This window comes from Notothenia rossii (assembly GCF_949606895.1).
Source record: "Notothenia rossii genome assembly, chromosome: 6".
NCBI lineage: Eukaryota > Metazoa > Chordata > Actinopteri > Perciformes > Nototheniidae > Notothenia > Notothenia rossii.
Window position 1 is genome coordinate 13540332 of NC_136909.1, and position 23272 is coordinate 13563603.

The following is a 23272-nucleotide window of genomic DNA, read 5'->3' on the forward strand; positions in this document are numbered from 1 at the left end:
ACCTTTTTTCTTGCTATACACCGGTTTAGAAAACGGTATCATCACTGGCTAAACAAAAAGTTAGCTACAATTAAGCTGCATGTAGTCTGGCGAAACACTGCAAAGAGCAGATGGAGGTTGTAAGTCCGAGGAACATTTGAAGGCAACATCAGTGTCTCAGCTTGAGTAGGGCATGTATGGAGGACAGAACATGACATAGATAACAAATAAATAAATGCATACATACAGAATAAATACAGGAATACAAAAATGGAAAGAATGGGAACAAAATTGAAATAAAAAAATAAATGTGGAAATAAATACAGGAATAAATAAACACAAGAACAAATAAATGAATATAGGAATACATCAATAAATACAGGAATAAATAAATACAAGACAAAAATAAAATAATATAGACATTAATAAATATTTGTATTAATGTATATAATAAATATATGTATTAATGTATATATAAATATATTTATTAATGTCTGTGTGTGTTTCACATAATGTTGTTTTGCTTGGTAGCCTTGTACTCTGTGGATACAGCAACATTTATAACAAATGTACTTTCAATTTTTCTGAAAGTTTCAACAAATGCACGTGTCTTTAACAATATCTTTGGGTTGCTATAATATTTTATTTCACTTCCTCTGACCCGTCACACTTTTATTTGGAAGCTTTGTCTCAAGTTGTACACAGTGCAAGGAGAAACACAGTGACTCTTCTCTCTTCAATACATATTTTAAAAGCTTACAGCACCGGAAATCTGTGTATTCATGTTCTGTATAAACTATAAAGCCCCCTGAGACAAAAGTACAATTTGTGATATTGGGCTAATTACATGAACTTAGATTTACTTTTATTGATGTATTTGACGTAAGAAGTACACTTCAGGGCCCTCAAGAGCCAGATATAAATGTTTATTAGCGTCAAAAATGGTGTTGCTATTAAATATTTTTCTACTGCCTAAAACTCAGTAACAGGAGTGTACGGGTGGGATTTCTAACAGGTTTGAGGTCTTTGATTTTGAAGCTCTTCTCCAGCAGTGAGATAACGCACAAATGTAACAAGCAGCACACTACACACTGGATAAATCAACATGATAACTGCATGGCTGGGATTGAACCCACCACCTTCTGACTCAAAGACAACAGCTCTTCCTCTCAGACATTTTCATAGCTCGAATTTCCCAATCGAGATAACCGTTTTGTTTCAAAGTTTTTTCTTTTTAATTTTCCTGAAACTTTCAGAATATCTTTACATAACAAACAAAATGTAAATGTATAAAAGACATGAAAAGTGGATTTTGCATAATAGGTGATCTTTAAATATAGAAATGACACAATGACATAATTTCTTACATCCTCATATCGTCTCTCGATTTAATAGAATTTGTAAAGTACTTGAGTAAATCTATTTAGTTACTTTACACCACTGTCTGTTTTGTAAATGTACACATACCCTTTCACTGGGAAAATATGTTTCTCTTGTCACTCAATTAAAACGTTTTTTTTTTATCCACATCAATATATTTTAGAACAGTTTGACTTTCATAAATCTAAATTAGCTATAGTTAAATCTCACTGTCATATTTTGAAGAAATAAATGGAGCTTTATATTTAAACAATAAAAAAAGTAAAGTTCTACCAAAATTCCTTCACTTTTTTTTCTACATTTTCAATATGTCTACTGTAAGTAAAATGCTACCAAAAACACTTCATACATTAATGGTCTCTACACATTGCTTGAAAATAATATGCTATTGCATAATTTTAATGAACTCTCTCTCGATAAACCTTCCAGAGAGCTCCTACTCTTTTTCTGTGTCTGATTTGATTTTATATGTTTTTTATTCCTTTATTTTATTCTATTAATTTTATGCAACAGATTTATGTGGTTCCATGGTGTAATGGTTAGCACTCTGGACTTTGAATCCAGCGATCCGAGTTCAAGTCTCGGTGGAACCTCGTGATTTTGAGAAGAATCTGCATTTGTTGGTAAATATAGAGTGATCCACAGTATGTCATTACAATTACAAAGACAAAGCTCTGAATGAATACATAATCATCAAACTACAATTTGTCTACAAAATACTACTGTATGTATGGATTGTCATGAACAAGTTGAAACTAGTATCAAACTCAGACTAGAGTAACCAGACCAAATCTAACGCAGGTTTTCAGAATTAACAGAAGTTATGGCCAAAAATATTTGATCCACAAAACAGAAAACTGAAGCCCATAAGAGAGTCTGGGTGTTATAAACACAGTTGGTTTTCCGCGATCAACCTGCACTTCTTAGCTTTTACATAATTTGTAAATGTTTAACAGGTTAGACAACCTTTCATCAAGCCTGGAGAGGAGGGGTTGTGAAATGGAGGAAGGAACAAATGACTAAATATTCTGCATTTTGTGCATTTTTTAATTAATTGCTGTTGTCTAATTTTATTTTTCTTGTTTACTTTTAGTGAATTTAATTAAAGAATTTTTTTTGTGCTTTTGGTTGTACATGTTGTGCATTAATCTCAATAAAAATGTGATCACAAAAAAAAAAGGAAGGAACAAATGAGGGCTACAACATGTTGTGGCACCATTTCAAAATGTTAAGGTAATCATAACTATTATATTAACTTTTATTAAATTTCTATGGCAAAATCTGAATAAAAGTAATGTGACTATCTCCTCACCTGACCTGACTTTTAACCCAGATTCATGAGGCCGGTGTCTGTCTCCTGACATAACCTGACTGTAGGTGCCATAACGCTACTTAGCCCAAGTTCATTATTTGTATTATTATTATTTGTTTACGTCACTTTTATTTATTTGTTGAGCACTTCCGGTAATTGTCACATGCGGTTTGGTTATATAAGTCACCTGTTTGATGTCGAATGTGGATGACAGAGGGTGAGCATTTGCTGTCATTTTTTCTATTGACCGTTTTGTCCATCGTTTTTATGATTTTGTTTATTAAATATCCTAAAACTATCTTGCTTCACTATGGACTTTCTTTTCGAAAACGCGTCACAGTTTATAGCCAAGTTTAGCCTCTCGGCGACTCAAACGTAACTGGGGATTGAGCCGCCACACTGACTTTCACCCTGATTCAGTGTTACAATGACAGCTGATAATGATTACCACATGAAATGATCCATGTGTGAGGAACAGCAGGAGAGGAAGACTTTGCCCTTTGCTTTCCTAAATGTTAAAATGTGTCTGCATTGCCCTTAGTGAGGCCGGTAATCACAAACAGAAAAAGCATATGTTATTGCTTTGATTAAAATTAAAATGATAAAAACTTTTTTTTTTATTAAACATGAACAATTGTATAGCACATTTCAGCATTCTAACAACAAATAGGACAAACTTGTGAGGATATTTTACAACTTATGAAGGCAATATGGTGTTAATATTTTCAGTCATAGCAAACAGCAGACAGATTTTTACAAATCTGATCAGAAGACAGCAGAGACAAATTCTACCATTCATGATTTTGCACAATAAAGACAGGCGATTGTGTTGTTAAGTTTGAGCTATTGGTGATCTTCCCTCTTATTCATCAGCTGGTGTGGCCATGGAGGGGCATTTTGGACGTCCAGAAGCAGGCAATAGGTTTTCCCAGTACTCCCGGCGAGCCCTAGGATACATTTTGGTAGATTAGTTGGTTGTAAATCAGTGAGGTTTGACTTGAAAAGAGCCTCAACTGTTGTGTTCAGCCTTACCTGGCTCTGACCCAGGGCTTAGTGTGCATCTCCAGAGCAGCTCCCCACAGTCCGTGCTTCTCCGAGGCTGGAGGCAGGAATCCTCTCTCTGCGGCCAACTCTTCCGCTATAGCTCTGATGTGGTAGGCCTCAAATCCACAGCAGCCACCAATATAACGAATTCCAGCATTGTAAGCCTCTCTTGCGTATTTCTGCATATCCCAGCGGGTCATTGCTCTGGTCTCCAGTGCTGAGAGGAGAGTCAAATATTTATATTAGCCCAGGCATTTGGTTATATTGATGCTCTATCAGAATCAGAATTACTTTATCCCTCCCACAAAGGAAAAAAAAAAAAAAATAGAACACTATTAAATAGAAGTCATGCACAGAGTATGTAACATAAAAAATCTGGTAGATAAGTAAGTAGCAGCAGTATTTATAAAATAAAATAAGTGTAACATTGTAGAATGAAGTGTGGTATATTACAGCAGCCAAATTATTATTGCACATAGTTACATAAAGATTCTTATTATAGTAATGGATGGACTAACTAACTAACTGACTAACTGACTAACTGACTAACTAACTAAGTAGCAGCCAGTAGTAATTGTAATATAGGAACATATTGCACATATGTGTCAAGGCTTTATTTGTTTCGTTTTTTTATATAATTGCACATTGGTGGTATTTTACAAGAGTGGTGTCATAGTCTGTGTTGTTGAGTGTGTGTGTGTGTGTGTGTGTGTGTGTGTGTGTGTGTGTGTGTGTGTGTGTGTGTGTATGTGTGTGTGTGTGTGTGTGTGTGTGTGTGTGTGTGTGTGTGTGTGTGTGTGTGTGTGTGTGTGTGTGTGTGTGTGTGTGTGTTGGGGTCTACAAGGGGCTAATCAAACCGCATATATTAAGAATTCCAAAGGTAGCACACGGCATGAGCTTTACACTCACATACCTTACATGTTTATGCTTAAAACAATTATTTCTATTTGATCAACAATAACTTTTCTAACCTATGTTATTTTCTTATCCTACACAAAAAAAAAATGCTGACCAAAGGGGAACTCAGGCAGGGAGAGGTATCCCCCCAGGTTGCACTCAGGTGTGTGGAAGCCCAGCGGCTGGATCATGAGATGAGCTTTGAGTCCAGCTTTCTCTAATCCTGCTTTCATCAACTTCACCGTACGGACGCACGTCAGAGGATCCAAGTGGCAATTTATCCCGACAATGTCCGCTCCTGCACGGGAACACATCAAAAAAATAAGATGGGGGAGCTGTAACGTGTCAGACTTGTCCTCTGTAAGTGCCACATCCCAGAGGGTCAGTGTACCTGCTTTGACCAGCCTGACAGCACACTCTCCAGGTGGGACTCCGTCCATGTCTCCGTGAGGCGAGATGCACAGTGTTGCACCTATGGTTTTGCCGCTGGTTTTCAGCACCTCCACTGCCCACACCGCCTCTTCCACATGTTCAAAAAACTGGAGAAAAATACGCATGCAATAAATACATCTTTGATTCAAGAAAGAAGCTTGTGAAGCAGATGTTTAACAAGGATGTACAACGAAAAAAAACTAGAATATTTACTTTGGTTTAGTTGATGTCTCTATAATGGCAGTCATTTTAGTCATCGTTGAGATAAGAATCAGACAAAAGATCTTCACAATGTACACATTTTCGATCTAACAGAGATCTTTTTGAGCAACAAGCTTAGCCTGTGATGGGGATATGACTGCCTGGATGAAGAAACTTTGAAAAATAAAATTCCTGGGAGCTATAATACGGATTTTTCGTCTGAATCCTGGGTTTAACTCAGCACCTGTAAACGTTAGTTTTTTTAGATGTGGCACACCCACCTTTTCATTGTTGAGATTTAAGAAATATGATTATTGTAAGCCAGGGGTGTCAAACTCAATTTCATCACGGGCCACATTCTCATAAACGTTGCACTCAAAGGGCCGGTTGTAACTATATAAATATATATATAAAATGATGTATTATATTACATTATTGCCTCTGAATTGGATTATTATCGGATAGGATAATAACTTAGTAATTAACTACGTCTGAAAGCAGAAGCAAATAATTGCAAGTCTCTTCAGTAAGAATGTCACAAAACGAGATGAATTGTGGGACATGTAGTTTATGGGCAACCTGCTTCTGTAAATTGGCATGTAACCGTATAATAAACGTATTATATTCTTTGCAAGCTCTTGCGGGGCCACATAAAATGAAGTCGTGGGCCGGATTTGGCCCTCGGGCCTTGAGTTTGAGACCCCTGTTGTAAGCAATACACACAGCTAATTCCCTTGTTAATAACTACAGTTATTCCGCATACCTCTGCAATAAAGAAATCAATGTCCTTCTTCACGAAATTATCCATCTGCTTCTTAAAGATGGCCTTGACCTCAGGCTCACTGTGACTCTTCACATAGCAGGGAGTTTGGGAAACACCCCCAGCGACCAACGCAGCCCCCTCATTGGCTACCTCCCGGGCCATGTCACAGGCTGCCTCGTTGATCTGGGCCCCCTAAATCAGACGAGAGCAAGTCGGACGATCAGATTGATTTAGGTTTCATTGTTGTCTGATATAAAAGGTTTTGTACTGACCGTGATGCCCTTGACATTGCCACTGATCTCCAGTTTATCCTCGCTGCAGTAGAAGGTAAAGGTCTGGATCACGTTGGCTCCTGCTCTCAGGAACTCCCTGTGCAGCTGCCGCACTGACAGAGAAACAAAACTAAATATTATCATGAGTAGGCCTATTTGTACTTGCAGCTTCAACAACTTCACACTTAACATTGCACTCCCTTGGACACACCAGCAATACACTGCGTGCCAATAGGTTTTGATAGTTTGTTAATTGCCCATGTGGGGGCCACTCGTTATCTAAATTACAAACATTATTTGCTTATTTTTTGGCTTTTGTTATGTAAAGAGCCATTCAATCAGAACGTTTTTTGGTAGTGAGGCTCGGATTTGTGCACCTTATTTATGCAGTGATCACGTTCCTACCTGCTTCAGGATGTTCTACAGCAGCTTCAGGTGTCCAGTGTCCAGCCTTCACGTATCCACGGCGCTCCAGCTGCATCACATAACCTCCGTCTCCTACAACCACCTCGCCAGCATCCAGGCGCTCCAAGATACCCTGAATGTACACACACACACGCGCGCGCGCACGCACACTCACACACACACACACACACACACACACACACACACACACACACACACACACACACACACACACACAGGCTACTTTTACAAAATCTATACAGACTGCCTCAATCCTAAATAGGAATGCAGAATACGCATAACACATTTCTAAGAGGTTTGGTAAAAATACTTCAAACAAGGTGTGTCTTTGAAAATATGATCTGAATGTTATATGTACAAAATGTGCTGCCCTGCTTTTCTCTCTCACTCAAATGTATAGACATTATGTTCCAGCTCACTGAAATTGAGCTTTTCCATAATAATCCAAATATCCATTATTAGAAACATTGATAAACATCCTCAATGCAGTAGTCTATTTTAGAAATATTCTAACCCTTTGCATTACAGTAAATCAGTAACAACTAAGTACATTTACTCAAGTACTGTACTTGAGTACAATGTTAATACTTTACTTACTTTTTAAATGTTTGCTAAATAGTAAATAGTGTTCTTTTACTACAGTGCATTAATTGAACATCTTTAGTTACTTTGCAGACTATATATATAATCAACACTTAAAAAGTTACACAGAGAGTAAATTCATAAGCTACCGTGCAGTATACAAAGTATTTAAAACTAGCTGCACCTTTGCCAGCTTTGATAACACCTTACTGCATCAATAACTATAATTAAAATCCAAAATCCAAAACATATAATAACATATTATTCTGAAATGGGCCAATCAGCATAAAAAGTACTTTTACTTTTGGTACTTTTAGTATGATGCTAATAATGATATACTTTTACTTGAATAACATTTTAAATGCAGGACTTTTACTTGTAACAGAGTATTCATACACTCTGGTACTTCTACTTTTACTTAAGTACAAGATCTGAGTAGGCTACTTCTCCCACCTCTACAGGGAACTGCTCCCAGGAATAAATACTTTTTTGATCAGGTGTTTTTAGCGACACATTGCACCCTCGAACACGGATTGGATATCAAGTTATTACCCAACTTCTCTAAATAAATCGGAGCGAGAGAAGTTTTTATGTTTATTTTACTTACCTTTCTCTTGCTCCCCATAGTAAACAATTTCCTGGCTTGCAGCACTTTGAAAAAATGATAAGACCAAGGTCCTTTGATATGAGTCGGTACTTCACACACTGGATATAAAGTGTAAACCAGTGGATCAGTAAGTGAAGGGCTACTGTGGCTGACTGTCAGATGCTGGAGGCTATCACACACCTTAAAAATCCCTCAGCGGCCCGCCCCTTTTGCTTCTAGCCAATCAGCACGCCCCCCACTGTCTGGTCAAATGTCATCAAAATGAAACTACATAAAAGGTCGAATATCAATCTAAAAAAAAAAAATACTGTACACTCTTAAAGATTCCATTATCTAAGTTGAATAAGAAGAACAGCAATATACAAATTAAATGATTGACAGATGAAGCATAAACACCTTTTAATGAACAATATAATGAATGTTTTGCTCCAGAAAAGGTCAGTTATTATAATTGGATAATGCATTATACTTTGTAATGTAAGCTGGACCCATAAACTATAAACCTGATATATATTTGCTTATAGAATATCAAACAGCCTATGTAGTATTTTTTTCTGTTACAAAAACGGATTGAGAAAGAGATTTTTGTTTTGTTTTTATTAGATTTCTTTGCAGAAAATTACAACAATAATCAGTAAGAAAAACATGTTTATTGACCGCTTTGGAAAGAGTGAACTGTGTAAATGGTTAAACGATGTGGTTGATTCAAATTATTAATATGAAATAAGTGGTTAATCTGAACAGAATTATGATGAATAAAGAAACCTTCTTGACATATAAAAATGATTATGTTGGTATTAAAGATTCCAGCTGTTTTTCATAGTCATCGCCTGGCGGGCCCATGGAGGGGCAATAGGGGCGTCCAGAAGCAGGCAGCAGGTTCTCCCAGTACTCTCGATGAGCCCTAAGAAAAGTGTTGTTAGATTAGATGTTTGTAATCCAAACCTTTGCAGAGCAGAAACATGTGCATGTATATGTCCTCTGGTATTTTGCCTACAGCTGTCATAAGCAATTATGTGTAAAAAACACTGCTTTAAACCTTGTGTTTAACATACATGAAGCAGCTTGATTGTAAGGCAGTAGCTGTGTTTCTGTTCAGTCTTACTTGGCTCTGACCCAGGGTTTAGTGTGCATCTCCAGAGCAGCTCCCCACAGTCCGTGCTTCTCTGAGGCTGGAGGCAGGAATCCTCTCTCTGCGGCCAACTCTTCTGCTATAGCTCTGATGTGGTAGGCCTCAAATCCACAGCAGCCACCAATATAACGAATTCCAGCATTGTAAGCCTCCCTCGCGTATTTATGTATGTCCCAGCGGGTCATTGCTCTGGTCTCCATTGCTGAGGGGAGAGTAAAATGTCAGCATTTTGTTATAATGATCTTGACATTTCGTATACAGGGAGTTCAATAAGCTAACACAAATTGTACACTCTACACTCACCCTACGTTAGTGCATGGGGATTAGGAATAATTGATTTATTTCCTTTTCAAGCACCACACAGTAGGATTTCTAGTTTCCTCCCATTAAGTTATGAGACACAACAGAGTGGCCCACTGAGAACAGCTGTTAGATGCGAGTTACAGTGGGTCCAAAAGGGAGAGCAGACATACACCTTAACAACATACTATGAGAGCATTTAGACCTTATTGGATGACATTAAGGTGCCCTTTGCTTTAATTCAGCAGCAGATGATACTGCTGACTTGTCTGTGCCAGTAGGAACACTTACTTATGGTTCAATGTCCTCATGCCACCTGTGTAGACTGTCAGAAGATGGCTGTATCTGGTAGATGTAGTACATTTAGTGCAATATAAAAACCCTGGAAAAGCCAGACCTTTAGGGTAGATGCTGGTGGACACTATACCTCTTTTATCCAGCTGTTTTTCTCATGCTCTTTCTCCTTGGCCAAGCTCCCTTATCTTCCAGGGTGAGACATGAAGTCGGTCTCCTGCAGCTTCTTTTGGTTTCCAATTACTCTGCTTACAGTTTGCTTCACTCATGGTTGAGTTATTTAATTCCAGAGGTTTGGTCAAATTGGTATAGATTGTCTTTTTAGGCAGTAAATTCCGTATTTAAAGGTATAACATTTAATCTTTCCCTTGAAAATGTCTAAATACGTGTAGATGTTATATGTTTTGTTAAGTTTTGAACATGTGTTCATGTTTCCAAAAATATTTAAACCTAAAGAAATCAGTAAATGTAATCAGGGCAACGTTTTGTTTGGTCACCTGTGATGGCCTGACTGCATTTGTGCAGCGTCAGCAAAATGAGTTTCTGACAGAAGCTGTCATCAACTGACTTTTAAAACAGTTTTAGGCCACAAAGTCTTTAAAATTAATATATTTTAAGAGGATGAATGATTTAAGTGATCGTCACCATACTCCTTTTTTTTTACAATTGCATACTGTTTTGATCTCCTTAAACACATTTGTAGTTTGTTGTATAGTGCAAAACAACATATAGATTACATCACTAAATCAATGTAAAATAATGGAATGTTATTGAATGAGTGTTTTCTTTTTGTTCTGCTCAAAAGGATTATATAATAATGCTGACCAAAGGGGTACTCGGGAAGGCTGGTGTATCCCCCCAGGTTGCACTCAGGTGTGTGGAAGCCCAGCGGCTGGATCATGAGATGAGCTTTGAGTCCAGCTTTGTCTAATCCTGCTTTCATCAACTTCACCGTACGGACGCACGTCAGAGGATCCAAGTGGCAATTTATCCCGACAATGTCCGCTCCTGCACGTCAACACATAAAACAAATTGAGATGGTGGGGCTGTAACGTGTTAAGACTTATCATCTTGAAGTGCCACATCCCAGAGGGTCAGTGTACCTGCTTTGACCAGCCTGACAGCACACTCTCCAGGTGGGACTCCGTCCAGGTCTCCGTGAGGCGAGATGCACAGTGTTGCACCCACTGGTTTACCGCTGGTCTTCAGCACCTCCACTGCCCACACCGCCTCCTCCACATGATCGACAAACTACAGGAGGAATGTGCATACAATTATCAAACAATGAGCAGGAAAAGAAACACTGTATTCATACACGTTACCATCTGTTGTACAGGGGCTGCTCAGACCTCCACTATTAAGAAATCAATGTTCTTCTTCACAAAGTCATCCATCTGTTTCTTAAAGATGGCCTTGACCTCAGGCTCACTGTGACTCTTCAGATAGCAGGGAGTCTTAGACACAGATCCAGCGACCAACGCATCCCCCTCATTGGCTACCTCCCGGGCCATGTCACAGGCTGCCTCGTTGATCTGGGCCCCCTGGATCAGACGAGAGCAAGTCGGACCATCAGATTGATATCGGTTTCATTGTTGTCTGATATAAAAGGTTTTGTACTGACCGTGATGCCCTTGACATTGCCACTGATCTCCAGTTTATCCTCGCTGCAGTAGAAGGTAAAGGTCTGGATCACGTTGGCTCCTGCTCTCAGGAACTCCCTGTGCAGCTGCCGCACTGACAGAGAGACAAAGAAATATGCTTTAATTTAAAACACAAAAACATCATATGCAAATAAAAAAGTTCTTAAGACATAATGGGGAGATAAAGTTGTAGAAAAATGGATTTAAATACAATTTTGTGGTTCTTGTACTTTACATTTCCTGCTACATTATACATCTTCTCCACTTCAATCTAGAGGCAAATGTTGTACTCTACAAAATGGGATAACTTTAGTTACAGTGGCAGAGTATTTATTCACTGTGGTATTAGTAGTACTAGTACTTTTGGGACTGGAATACATTGTCCACCTGGGTAGGTAACACATGCTGTATGTACCTGCTTCAGGATGCTCAACAGCAGCTTCAGGTGTCCAGTGCCCAGCCTTCACGTACCCACGGCGCTCCAGCTGCATCACATAACCTCCATCTCCTACAACCACCTCGCCAGCATCCAGGCGCTCCAAGATACCCTGAATGTACACACACACACACACACACACACACACACACACACACACACACACACACACACACACACACACACACACACACACACACACACACACACACACACACACACGCACACATACACACACGCGATGCCAAATACATTTTGCTTAATTGAAATGAACCATTATCAGGCTGCTTTGTTTAATTAATTCACAAAATGTATACTAAGCATTTAGTGCCTGATTCAAAAGTTTTCCTGTTTGCATTTCCTTATTGCATTTATGTTGGATGGATTTATGAGACCATTTCTTTAGATCGAAACCTCTCTTAAGAATTCAATATAAATTAAACCATGAGGTTTAAGACTGTTTAGTTCGTAAAAGACAATATTTTAAATGCAAATTAGACAAATACACCGATAAGGCTCTGCAAACTGACTCACCCTTCTCTTCTTGCTCTCCATGTTCGAAGTCTCTGTGTATCGTTAAAGAAACAGCACTGCGCGATCGTGCAGAGCTGCGACACTAAGAGCACTGTAATCTCTTCTCACGAGATTCAGGAAACCACATATTACAGTGAGCACAATGAGCAAGGTCTCAAGCATAACAGACTGCTGGCTCCACGCTTAAAAGGGGAGACTAATTCGATGTAATTCAAATGTATTTTAGTTTTGAATAAATTGGGTTTTCGTCAAAAGAACCAGCAGACTGATGGTCCGTGTACTTTTTGTCAGTTTGATTTTTCGTTTAAACCAAAAGCCAAAAAACGAAAATACCAGCCTTTTTCCGTTTTGTATTTAAAACGAAAAAACGGGAAACCAAAGCCGTTTTCCGGTTTTTGTTGTCTGAATCCAAAGACGGATAACGAGAAAACCTAATAAAAAAAAGTCTGTACGTTTTGTTAGTTTGATTTTTCGTTTGAACCAAAAAAACGAAAATACCAGCCTTTTTTCGTTTTAAAAAAAAAGTTCCGGTTTTGGTTTTTGATAACAACCCTCTTTCAATTTTCCGTTTTGTATTGAAGAATGAAGAAAAAAAGTCCGGTGGACCGGAAGTTAAAGAACATATTTCAAAATAAAAGATACGAGGCTATAATGGCAATGCTGTAAAAGTTCAATCCTGGAACCCGACCCTTGGCCCCCCTGCTTCCGGCACCCATGCTGACGAGGATACGTTTATTTCTGCATTCACATGAAGATATGCGTTTATAGATAATACAAGTAATCTTTGCATAACTTTATTTCACTGACTTCCGGTTTGTACTGTGTCGGCAAATCCAGTGTCCAGCTTGCATACAGGTCTGCAAGATTTACCTGTGACAAATGTCAGCGATGTGAACAGAACTGTCGCCCTACTTTCACCTGCACCCAGCAGCAAGCGGGAGAACGATATCTCATACAGTTCACACAGTAATGGAACAGTTGTTAAGCATTATTTTGTCCAACTAGTCTCTACATTATGAAGTTGATGTTTGTCTAAACTGCTAAGAAGCTGACAGCTGAGTTACAACAGAAAGACATGCAGGCCATAATCACTAGACGCTCAAAAGAGGAATGTGTGTGTGGCTTACATGAACTGAATTGAAACACTGTCCATTAGTTGATTAATAAACAAGACATTCAAGTCAAAGTTTTAGGCATTTTCATTTGTAGCACGCTGTAAATATGGACTATGAATGAATGTGGAAACATAGTTTTATTCTCAATAGGCTACTCATAACAGTATCAGACACAATGACTTTACTGAGAGTGAAGATGACATGAACATAGTTACTGTATGGTACTGAAGACATAATACAGTATATTGCATTTACTCTTCCTCTAAGTCTCTCTCCAGTGGCCTTCATTGTTGTGCACAACAAAGTGTTCAAGCTCAGGTTTCTAAGTGATCTAATTGGTTACATGGCTTTTAACATGTGAGTAACATTCTGGGTGCAGGGGCTTGATAATTGAGTATCGTATTTCAATCGCAATGTTTTGCAAATAACACACAGGCTGTCGGTTTTGAATAACGTGTCAAATGTAAATAAGAGTGTGTAGTTATTTGGTCAATCCAGTGTCCAACTTGTCGCTGTGTGACAACGTCATGTTTGTTGCGATACCTACAAGATTTACCTGTGAGAAATGTCAGCGATGTAAACAGAACTGTCGACCTACTTTCACCTGCACCCAGCAGCAAGCGGGAGAAATGTTTCAAGTTGTACTGAAGTTACGTCTACAATTGAAGGGTGAGTAATTAAGCTTTTATTTCTGTAACGTTAAACTTATTGTTTTTCATCAACAAGTTTGACTACATTGAAAGATAGAGGAGGGTCAGTATGTGCATTCTGAATGAACATACTTTGTATTTTGTATGTGTCAGGGTGTTGAAGATACAGGTCCATGAAGACAGGCCCCACAGTGAGTTCAGGATGAAGTGTTGTTACTGTCTTAGTTACCGTCTGGTTAAACATGTTCCTGGAGATTCGGCTAATTGTAGACAGGTTAGACACAGCCAATAGTAAAACATAAACTTTAATATAACTAGCACAAGGTAGCTACTCCCCAGAAATGGACTGACTGGTCTGTGTGTGCTGCACAGAGGTCACAGTTGTGTTTTGTTCCTGTTCTGTTGTTAAAGAGTCATTTTTCTTCGTTCATCGTATAAAAGTAAATCAATTCATATCAGTATAAGAAGTTGTAAGTATAGAAAACGTTTAGGAAAAAATATATGACTTCTTATTTACTCCTGAAAATAGCACAATGTTATTAAACCAAAATGTTACCCTAAAAGAAATAATACAAAGCAAACTGAATACGTATTTATTTTGTTTCTCTTCTTACAGGTGGGGCTGAAAGACTCGACCCCCGTTGAGCTGGAGCATCATGGCTGCAGGTGTGACGTGTGTTAATCTCCTGTTCCAGTCACATGACTCCCAGTGGGTCCCCAGTACTCAGCTGTACAGAGCAGAGCAGCAGTGGTGCAAACAAAGAACTATGGCAAGTCTGAGAATAATGTCATTGTAATTCAAATACTAAAACTACACACTCATCATGTCTCATACACACATCATCTCATCCTTTCTATATCTTGCTTAAACCCACAGTGTGTAAAACCAGGCCCGGTAGAGAACATGGCTGCATGTCCGCAATCCAAAGCAGAGAACAATGTCAGAGAAAGTAAAGTGAGAGATTAGTAGTTATGTGAAAGTAAGCTATGCACACAGAATAGTTGATGTGTTGATGTCTCTGGTTGATGAGAGCTGAGAGCTGCTGGATCTGTCTGCCCTCAAAGTGGATCTACAAGGACTTCACTGCTGCTTCTGCACCATAGGTATCCCTGTGAGGTGCCACTAGTGGACTCTGCTCTCGGTAAAGTTCAAACCGGCAGTCCTTTGTCATATGAACATCACCATGACAGCAAGAAGTCACACCGCTGCCCACCACCATGCTCCATCACGGCCAGATCTACCACTGTCTGGCTACAGACTACAACCTGCATGCGTTTTTTGTTGTTGTGAACATCAACACCTGCCCTTAAGGGGATAGTTCTGGTCTTTTGAAGTGGGGTAGTATGTGGTACATATCCATAATCAGTGTACTACAGTAGTCGTGTGGAGAAACATACAGGAGCTCCGGCACAGCAGAGCCATGTACTGCTGAGGACGTGGGCAAAAGCAACATTTATTTTATCCACCCAAAAAAGCTATATCAGTTTAAGTGTACGTTGTTTAATGCTAAAAAATAGCGAGGTGGGCCTTCATTTTTGGGTGGATAAAATAGGTTTTGCTGCTGTGTTTTTAGAAAAATGTGATTATTTGTGGCCTATTACAGCTTTGTGCAATTACCAAGACACAAACTGGTACTTTTGGCACAATTATTAAACTCAAGTTGCCTTTCATCTATTGAACAGATATGCTAAATCATAAGCACATCGTCTGCTTTACACTAAGTTTGATATTCCAAAATACACTTTTTGCAAATAACTACTAACTCTTATTTAGCCTACATTAGATACGTTATTCAAAACCAACAGCCTGTGTTGTTTGCAAAACACTGCCACTGAAATACCACACTCAATTATCAAGCCCCTGCACCCAGAATGCTATGTTAAAATTAAATCACTTAGAAACCTGAGCTTGAACACTTTGTTGTGCACAACAATGGAGGCCACTTTTGGAGAGAGAGTTAGAGGAAGAGGTAAATGCAATATACTGTATTATGTCTTCAGTACCATACAGTAACTATGTTCATGTCATCTTCACTCTCAGTAAAGTCATTGTGTCTGATACTGTTATGAGTATTGAGAATAAACCTATTTGTGTGTTTCCACATTGCATGTGTTCATTCATAGTCCATATTTACAGCGTGCTACAAATGAAAATGCCTAAAACTTTGACTTGAATGTCTTGTTTATTAATCAACTAATGGACAGTGTTTCAATTCAGTTCATGTAAGCCTTACACACACTATTTTGAGCGTCTAGTGATTATGCATGTCTTTCTGTCCTAACTCAGCTGTCAGCTTCTTAGCAGTTTAGACAAACATTACATTCATAATGTAGACTAGTTGGACAAAATAATGCTTAACAACTGTTCCATTACTGAGTGAACTGTTTTAGGGGCCGAATGTATGATGTATTGTTCTTCCGCTTGCTGCTGGGTGCAAGTGAAAGTAGGGTGACAGTTCTGTTCACATCGCTGACATTTGTCACAGGTAGATCTGGCAGGTTTGCAACAAACATGACGTTGTTCAATGTGTGCTATTAAATGTTTAGACTATTCAGAATTGAAGATGCTGTAATTGCAGAAAAGTGACTAAGTCAATCTTCATAACATAACCTGTATTAACAGTTATTTATATTTTCTTTACATTAAGACTAACACTTAATATATATATATATATATGTTTTTGTTGGTGCCATCTAGCCTACCACACAAAAGGTTTGCCAACTGGCACTAATATAACCAATCAATTCACCTTTGGACACTATTAACCTCGAAAACACTAGCATTGTCTAACCTTGAGCTATGCACCTGGTTAGTTAATCATTTTCAAAATAAGACCAAAAAAACTACATTGGCACCACTTGATTTTTCCACATAAAAGATCTGTACTCCTGAGTCCTGAATGTGCCCTGAATAAAGTCAAAGCTCAGAGGGGACCGTGCGTTCGGCCCCTAAACTGGTGCTATCCCGAAATAATTGCTTTTAAATGGTCTATTGTTTTTACTATATCAGAATCAGAATACCTTTATTAGTCCCACAGAGGGGAAATATGGCTGTTATTGTTTTTATTCTTGTTTGTTTTTGCCTTTTTATTCGTATTTTTTACCTATTTTATGGTTTGAGAGCTGAGCTGTGTGATTTTTGTATTTTATTCCTCTATACAGCACTTTTGTCTGGAGGTTTACAGTGCTTTACAAAGAAAGCTGTATCTTATCTTGCACCTCCTGCCATCGGCCTGAAGAGGGCGCTGCTCAGAGTGTTGGTAGAATCAATCTGACGTCACTTCCTGGCGGGATTTTAAAAACGGATATAAACAAAACAAGTGAACGAAATATTGAACGACACGGTTTTTTTGTGTAAACAATGCTTCATATGTTAAATAACTTATAATTAGAGTCGTACTACGGTAACGAAACGGTCTCTTTATTACACTTTGTTTTACCGGCAACGATACGCTTCATAAATAAGGTAACATATGTTTATAAACTCCTGCTTTTAATTGCTATACCAGTATTGTTATATAGAAATATGCTGAGGTTGGAGTTTGACTCCTGTATTTGAAGCACTTTATTTATTATTAGTGATGTTTGGATATAAAGAGTTGAATGTTCTCGATCGTAGTCTATTTATATGCTGTAAAAACAAGAATGTCAACCAGTGTACCTAAAGACTAAATAAAACTAACGATACACTTTATTGTGTGCTGTTGTCTCATAGTCCCATACACTGCTGCGTTGAGTTTTGGGAAAACATACTAATCCTAAACTAAACCATTTTTCCTTGGCAGAGAAAAGCAAGAGTAACTGTAAATTGGCTGGATTATAAACCTATTATTAAACTGTTTATCCAGCTGTTTTATTCCTTTTACCCGGTGAGTCACTATTGCGTTTTACAAAGACTAGTGCATTACTTGCTGACAATTATATTTACACTTGTTTGCATATTAATCTTGTTGTAAGAATCATATTTAGCCTATCATTGAACCCTCCTGTTGTCTTCGGGTCAAATCTGACCGATTTACTACTTTCATCAATCATAACCTTTTTGTTTTACATTTGATTGCATTAAGGCTTTATGATATCCTTCACAGTAGACATTTGAACATATACAATGGCTGATCACCACTTTCATTGAATTTTGGATGATTTAGTCAACTTTGTAACACCCATGGTGTTCCTGGTCAAACATGACCGCCATAAAGAAAAGGAATTAGTAACCATCCGGATCAGATAAAAAAGACACACACACACACACACACACACACACACACACACACACACACACACACACACACACACACACACACACACACACACACACACACACACACACACACACACACACAATGTGATTTGGTTTTAATGAGGCAGCACAGACAGCCATGGTTTGACAGGACAGGAAGAAACAAGAACAAGCTATCGATCACAGCGCTCTGCCAGCAGTGTGTCTGTGCGGGGTTACTCCACAACGGGCCCCTGCTTAGCCACGTTTTTCCTCCACTGCTGATTGGTCCATTTATTATCTGACACTTATTAGATCAAACTCTACATAAGTGAGTGGCTTCAAGTACAAACTGGGATCAAAGAGGTTGCACATGTGGCCAATAGATGCCAGTAGTCTGATACAATATTTACAGTTTGAAAGGGTGTTAAATGAAATTTGGTGATGATTAATGGTTTTTGTGTTAATGTAATAACAGTTAAAACAGGACCGGTCAAATTTGATCGCGAACACCAAAGTAAGGGGGGGAAAACGAAGACAATAGGAGGGTTAATATTCAGTAATGTGTCTGCATGATGCTTGCATTTAAGTTGCATTTATTAGTAAATTCAATAGCTCTTAAATTCATTCTTTTCAATCTCTGTCTGCTACTACATTGGTTAATCTCCTTGGATTAAACTCAGATTATCTGATATCTCTGAGGTGACTTGTCTCTCCAGGCACCTTCACTGTTCTGTGATGGACCCGTCTGACGGCAAGAGGAACCTGAACCTCATGGTGGAGGCTGTGAATCCTGCTGCGGAAAGCTCCAACGCACAGAAAGACACCCCGCCTGCAGACATGCTGAGGTTCTCCCTCCACCTCTGCTTTAACACATCATTCATCATTTAACAATGTATTACACCCCACCTCTATTACCTCTTATCATAAAACAATGACTAGAATCTTTAAAGTTGCTACATGTACTGTTTTCAGAATGAATCAACAGATGTCCGACCAGTGCTTTGAGATGGCCGTACACCTCCAAGCAGGTACCAAATACAACTGTGTGTTTGTTCCATCATGTTGAGTTTCAATGAAGTGTACAATCTAAAAAAGACTTAACATTGTTTATGGAGCAAAGAAGGACCGATTGAAAGTAATCACAGAGCTTCAGTCGGCAGACTACAAAGTAATTCACAACGCAAGAGATCTGGGTGTAGTGATAGACTCAGACCACACACATTACAACAGTTATTAGGTCTGCATACTACCACCTGAAGAATATATCAAGGATTAAAAAACTAATGTCGCAACAGGATTTAAAAAAACTTGTCTATGCTTTTATTTTCAGTGGACTCGACTACTGCAATAGTGTATTCACAGGGCTCACTAAAAGATCTATCAGAAAGCTGCAGCTGATTCAGAACGCTGCTGCTCAAGTACTCACTGACACTAGAAAAGTGGATTACATCAGTCCGGTTCTGAGATCGTTACACTGGCTTCCAGTCTGCCAAAGAATTGATTTTAAAATACTACTGCTAGTTTTTAAATCATTAAATGGCTTAGGACCGAGGTATATAGACGACCTCCAACATCACTATGAACAATCCAGGAGTCTCAGGTCTTCAGGGTCGGGTCTGCTCTCTGTTCAGAGAATAACCACTAAACATGGAAAAGCAGCTTTTAGTTATTATGCCCCAACAATCTGGAACAAACTGCCCAAATCGTGCACGTCCGCCGAAACGCTTCCTATTTTTAAATCCCGACGCACCTATTTGCCGCTGCTTTTAATTGAGCTGCCCACACTCACACTACAGTATGCCTTTTATTCACGTATTCTGTACCTGCTGTGTTTATTTATTTATTTATTTAATTTCATTATCTTTGCTTTTTATGCCTGTTTTTAAATGCCATGTATTTATGCTGTATTTATTCTTAAATGTCTTTTGTTTTTATTTTGTAAAGCACTTTGAATCGCCACGTGCTGAAAAGTGCTATATAAATAAAATAGCCTTGCCTAACATTGTTTATTGTCACAGGAAAAAGTAAGAGGTCATGCAGCATATCTGAAGCTGAAAGAGATTTGTGAGTATTTGAAATATACATTTTTAAGTGGACCTAGAATGTTATCCACATTTAAGATGAGTGTTCATTTCAACATGTTTACTGATAACATGTCTTTTTCTAATGAAATGTTGCAGACCAGTTTATGTGAAAGAGCAGGAAGAAGTCAAGACCCTTAACTTTAACAGCACGTTAACACTGCACAGGTAAACCGACGCCTTATCATTTACAATGTCCACGACGTAATGCACAAACAAGTTTAATAAAGAAGCAGTAAACTTTGACCAATCAATGATTGAACTGGTTCTTTCAGAATGCAGATGTGGCACGCTATTGGAGAAACAGTGAAACTGGATTATTCAGAGGCGGTGTAAGTACATTTACAACATGTTAAAACAACTCGTATGCAACTATGTTTAATTATTTGAACGACTGTGTCTTTATGTTTCTCTCAGTGCCCTGAAAGCTGGGACTGATCGCTGCATGGCTCTTTGTTCACAAATAAAACAAGTTCAGCAAGTAAGCACCCTAATCATTGTGTATTCAATATTCAATTGGATAAAATGGTACTTTGTATTTCCTTAATGTTGTTGTAGATAACTTGTTTGAGCAGGAGAGTTGTTGAACGTTGGTCAGATGGTGGCGAATTACCTCGTAAGACAATTTGGAAAGCAATATTTGGTTTTGGTAATATCATTTGAGTAAGTAATAACAACACCACTGCCAACCGCTCACTTCCAAAAAGTTTCCACAAAGAAATCCCCACTTTGAACTTGAAAAGGCACTGGAAATATACTTGTTACTTTACTGTAAGTACAGTTTGCCGTATGATCTAATCAGTTTCTATTATCCCTTCATCTAATACATGTAATATCACTGTGTTCTTGATGAGCTTTTAATGAAGATGTCTTTCAAATGATTGTTCAGATTTGAGAGAACGGATCGACTCGTACATGTTTACTGCCACAAGTTGAGATGTATGAATTAATTATAGCAGGAAATTGTAAAAACGTATTTTAGGCACCAGAAAAATTAAGTATTCGCTATAATATATTTTTATATTTTCCCTGCTTTGCCTTCTTGTCGGACAGCCCGTCCTTACAGGGTGGTGGAGTTGTCATATTAATCAATGCTCTCTTCAAAGCCACTTTGGTGTTTTAACGGGTCAGTCTAGACTCACCAAACTCGCACAATAACTCAACCGAACAGATAGATGTTGAAAAATACCAGAAACGTCCATGTTCTGTTACTGTAAATCGAGTCTGGTGTTTATATAAAGAGCATAGATAAAGTGTGTTTTCTGTCTGTTTGACCGCAAAGTGAAAAAGTAAGACTACACTCAAACATGAACCTTCCTTTTAGTTGTGTTAAATAGATACAGCAGTTCACTCATTGGCTTCCTTGCTCGTACTCCTGTCTGTTTGTCCAAACTGGTGCCATCTAGTGTAGGGAATACACTGACTATAGATAAGTCTCTCAAACACACCCAGACCAAACAATGTTGAATTAAACCCTAATAACTTGATTAGCAGGGGAGAGAAAACTGGAACTGGCTGGTTTTGTAGATACTAAAGCTGACAGTAGTTCTAACCGCCCCTCTTTATGACCTTGTTATCCAGGAGATTGTTTTCAGGGACTAGAGCATGGGTCTAGGAGGTTGTTTTCCTTTATTCACAACACAATAAAGATTGACCTGAAAGTACAGCATCAACAGTGATCATTGAAATTGAGATGATTCATTCGGAACCAGATTCCCTCTGTTTTGTTGACAGGAGTCAAAAGAGCTTCAAGATGAAGTTACCGAAGTACGGAAGAAAAGGCTTGGTACGTATGATGGTTTAAAAAGTACAACGATATTTCGAATTAGAGTGTTTCCACAGCTTTTTAGCAATCATCGTTGTTGTGTGTGTGTGTAGGAGTGAAGCGGCTCATTGATGAGAAAATGAAAGAGATGGAAGACTTGAAGTCCAAGAAAGAGCACGGGATTACAGAGAAGTACAAAGCTGCGCTGGAGAAAGGACAGGAGAACCTGGAGAAATACAGAAAGTTGAGCGTCATGACACAAAACGTCCTCAGGGTAAACAAATTGCACCAGACTTATATTAACTCTTAAATGGGCATTCACTATTTACACTGTTATTACACCCTTATTGTACATGCATAAACCCTTAAACACCACTAGTACTCCGTTATACACCCATGTTACACTCCAAGTAAAAGCAATATTACACTGTTATTATAACAATGTCATTAGTCCCATATTACACTGTTATTATACCAATGTCATTAGTCCCATATTACACTGTTATTATACCAATGTCATTAGTCCCATATTACACTGTTATTATACCAATGTCATTAGTCCCATATTACACTGTTATTATACCCATATTAGTTTACACTCCATATAAAAGCAATATTGCACTGTTATTACACTCCATATAAAAGCAATATTACACCTTAATCACAATATTATTACTCCAATGTTACACTGTTATTATGCCCCATGTTACATTACATCCATGTCACACCATTATGACACCCGTATTACACCCATGCTACACTGTTATTACAAACATATTGCACTGTTATAAGACCAATATTAAACCAATGTATATTATGCCGTAATTAAAATGTAATGACGTACATTTTACACATGGACAAAGCCTATCCCCCAGGATACAGAAACCATTTAACAATTTGTATTCAATATGAAATAAGAAAATACACTATCTGTCACTCCAATAACAATGACTTCAATAGCATATGCAGCTTTTGTATTAAGTAAATGTTTCTCTTCAGGGCATCATCTTGGCCTGCAAAGTCAACTGGATGGAAGATCCCCAACTTCGAGACATCATCATGACGCTGGAGGACTTGCCCTTCTCTGACTAAAAAACAAATCAATGTATCTTATATTTATATGTGTCTGTATTGTATTGTCCAATAAAGAATCAATAAAAGTACTCAAACCACTCTTGTGATTTATGGTAACGGTAATGTAGAGATGT

At 38.3% G+C, this 23272-nt stretch overlaps 3 protein-coding genes across 3 annotated transcripts; 1 reads left to right on the plus strand and 2 right to left on the minus strand.

Moving 5' to 3' along the window:
- Window positions 1-3264: 3264 nt before the first annotated feature.
- Window positions 3265-8057, minus strand: LOC307044070 (betaine--homocysteine S-methyltransferase 1-like). The gene is made up of 8 exons (XM_079689107.1): window positions 7896-8057; window positions 6686-6818; window positions 6281-6393; window positions 6009-6200; window positions 5004-5151; window positions 4728-4910; window positions 3704-3932; window positions 3265-3618 (listed from the first exon to the last, which is right to left on the minus strand). Exons 1-8 carry the CDS (start codon window positions 7911-7913, stop codon window positions 3534-3536), a joined length of 1101 nt encoding a protein of 366 aa, XP_079545233.1. The 5' UTR covers window positions 7914-8057; the 3' UTR covers window positions 3265-3533.
- A 418-nt stretch (window positions 8058-8475) lies between these two features.
- LOC307045170 (betaine--homocysteine S-methyltransferase 1-like) lies at window positions 8476-12771 on the minus strand. The gene is made up of 8 exons (XM_079690700.1): window positions 12232-12771; window positions 11677-11809; window positions 11243-11355; window positions 10971-11162; window positions 10725-10872; window positions 10447-10629; window positions 9001-9229; window positions 8476-8799 (listed from the first exon to the last, which is right to left on the minus strand). The coding sequence occupies exons 1-8, from the start codon at window positions 12250-12252 to the stop codon at window positions 8682-8684; spliced, it is 1137 nt and encodes a 378-aa protein (XP_079546826.1). The 5' UTR covers window positions 12253-12771; the 3' UTR covers window positions 8476-8681.
- Window positions 12772-17290: 4519 nt separating this feature from the next.
- Window positions 17291-23237, plus strand: cenph (centromere protein H). Its single transcript, XM_079686722.1, has 10 exons — window positions 17291-17462; window positions 18935-19063; window positions 19191-19246; window positions 20237-20282; window positions 20399-20467; window positions 20575-20631; window positions 20717-20780; window positions 22034-22085; window positions 22178-22338; window positions 23064-23237. Exons 2-10 carry the CDS (start codon window positions 18954-18956, stop codon window positions 23154-23156), a joined length of 708 nt encoding a protein of 235 aa, XP_079542848.1. The 5' UTR covers window positions 17291-17462; window positions 18935-18953; the 3' UTR covers window positions 23157-23237.
- The last annotated feature ends 35 nt before the right edge of the window (window positions 23238-23272 follow it).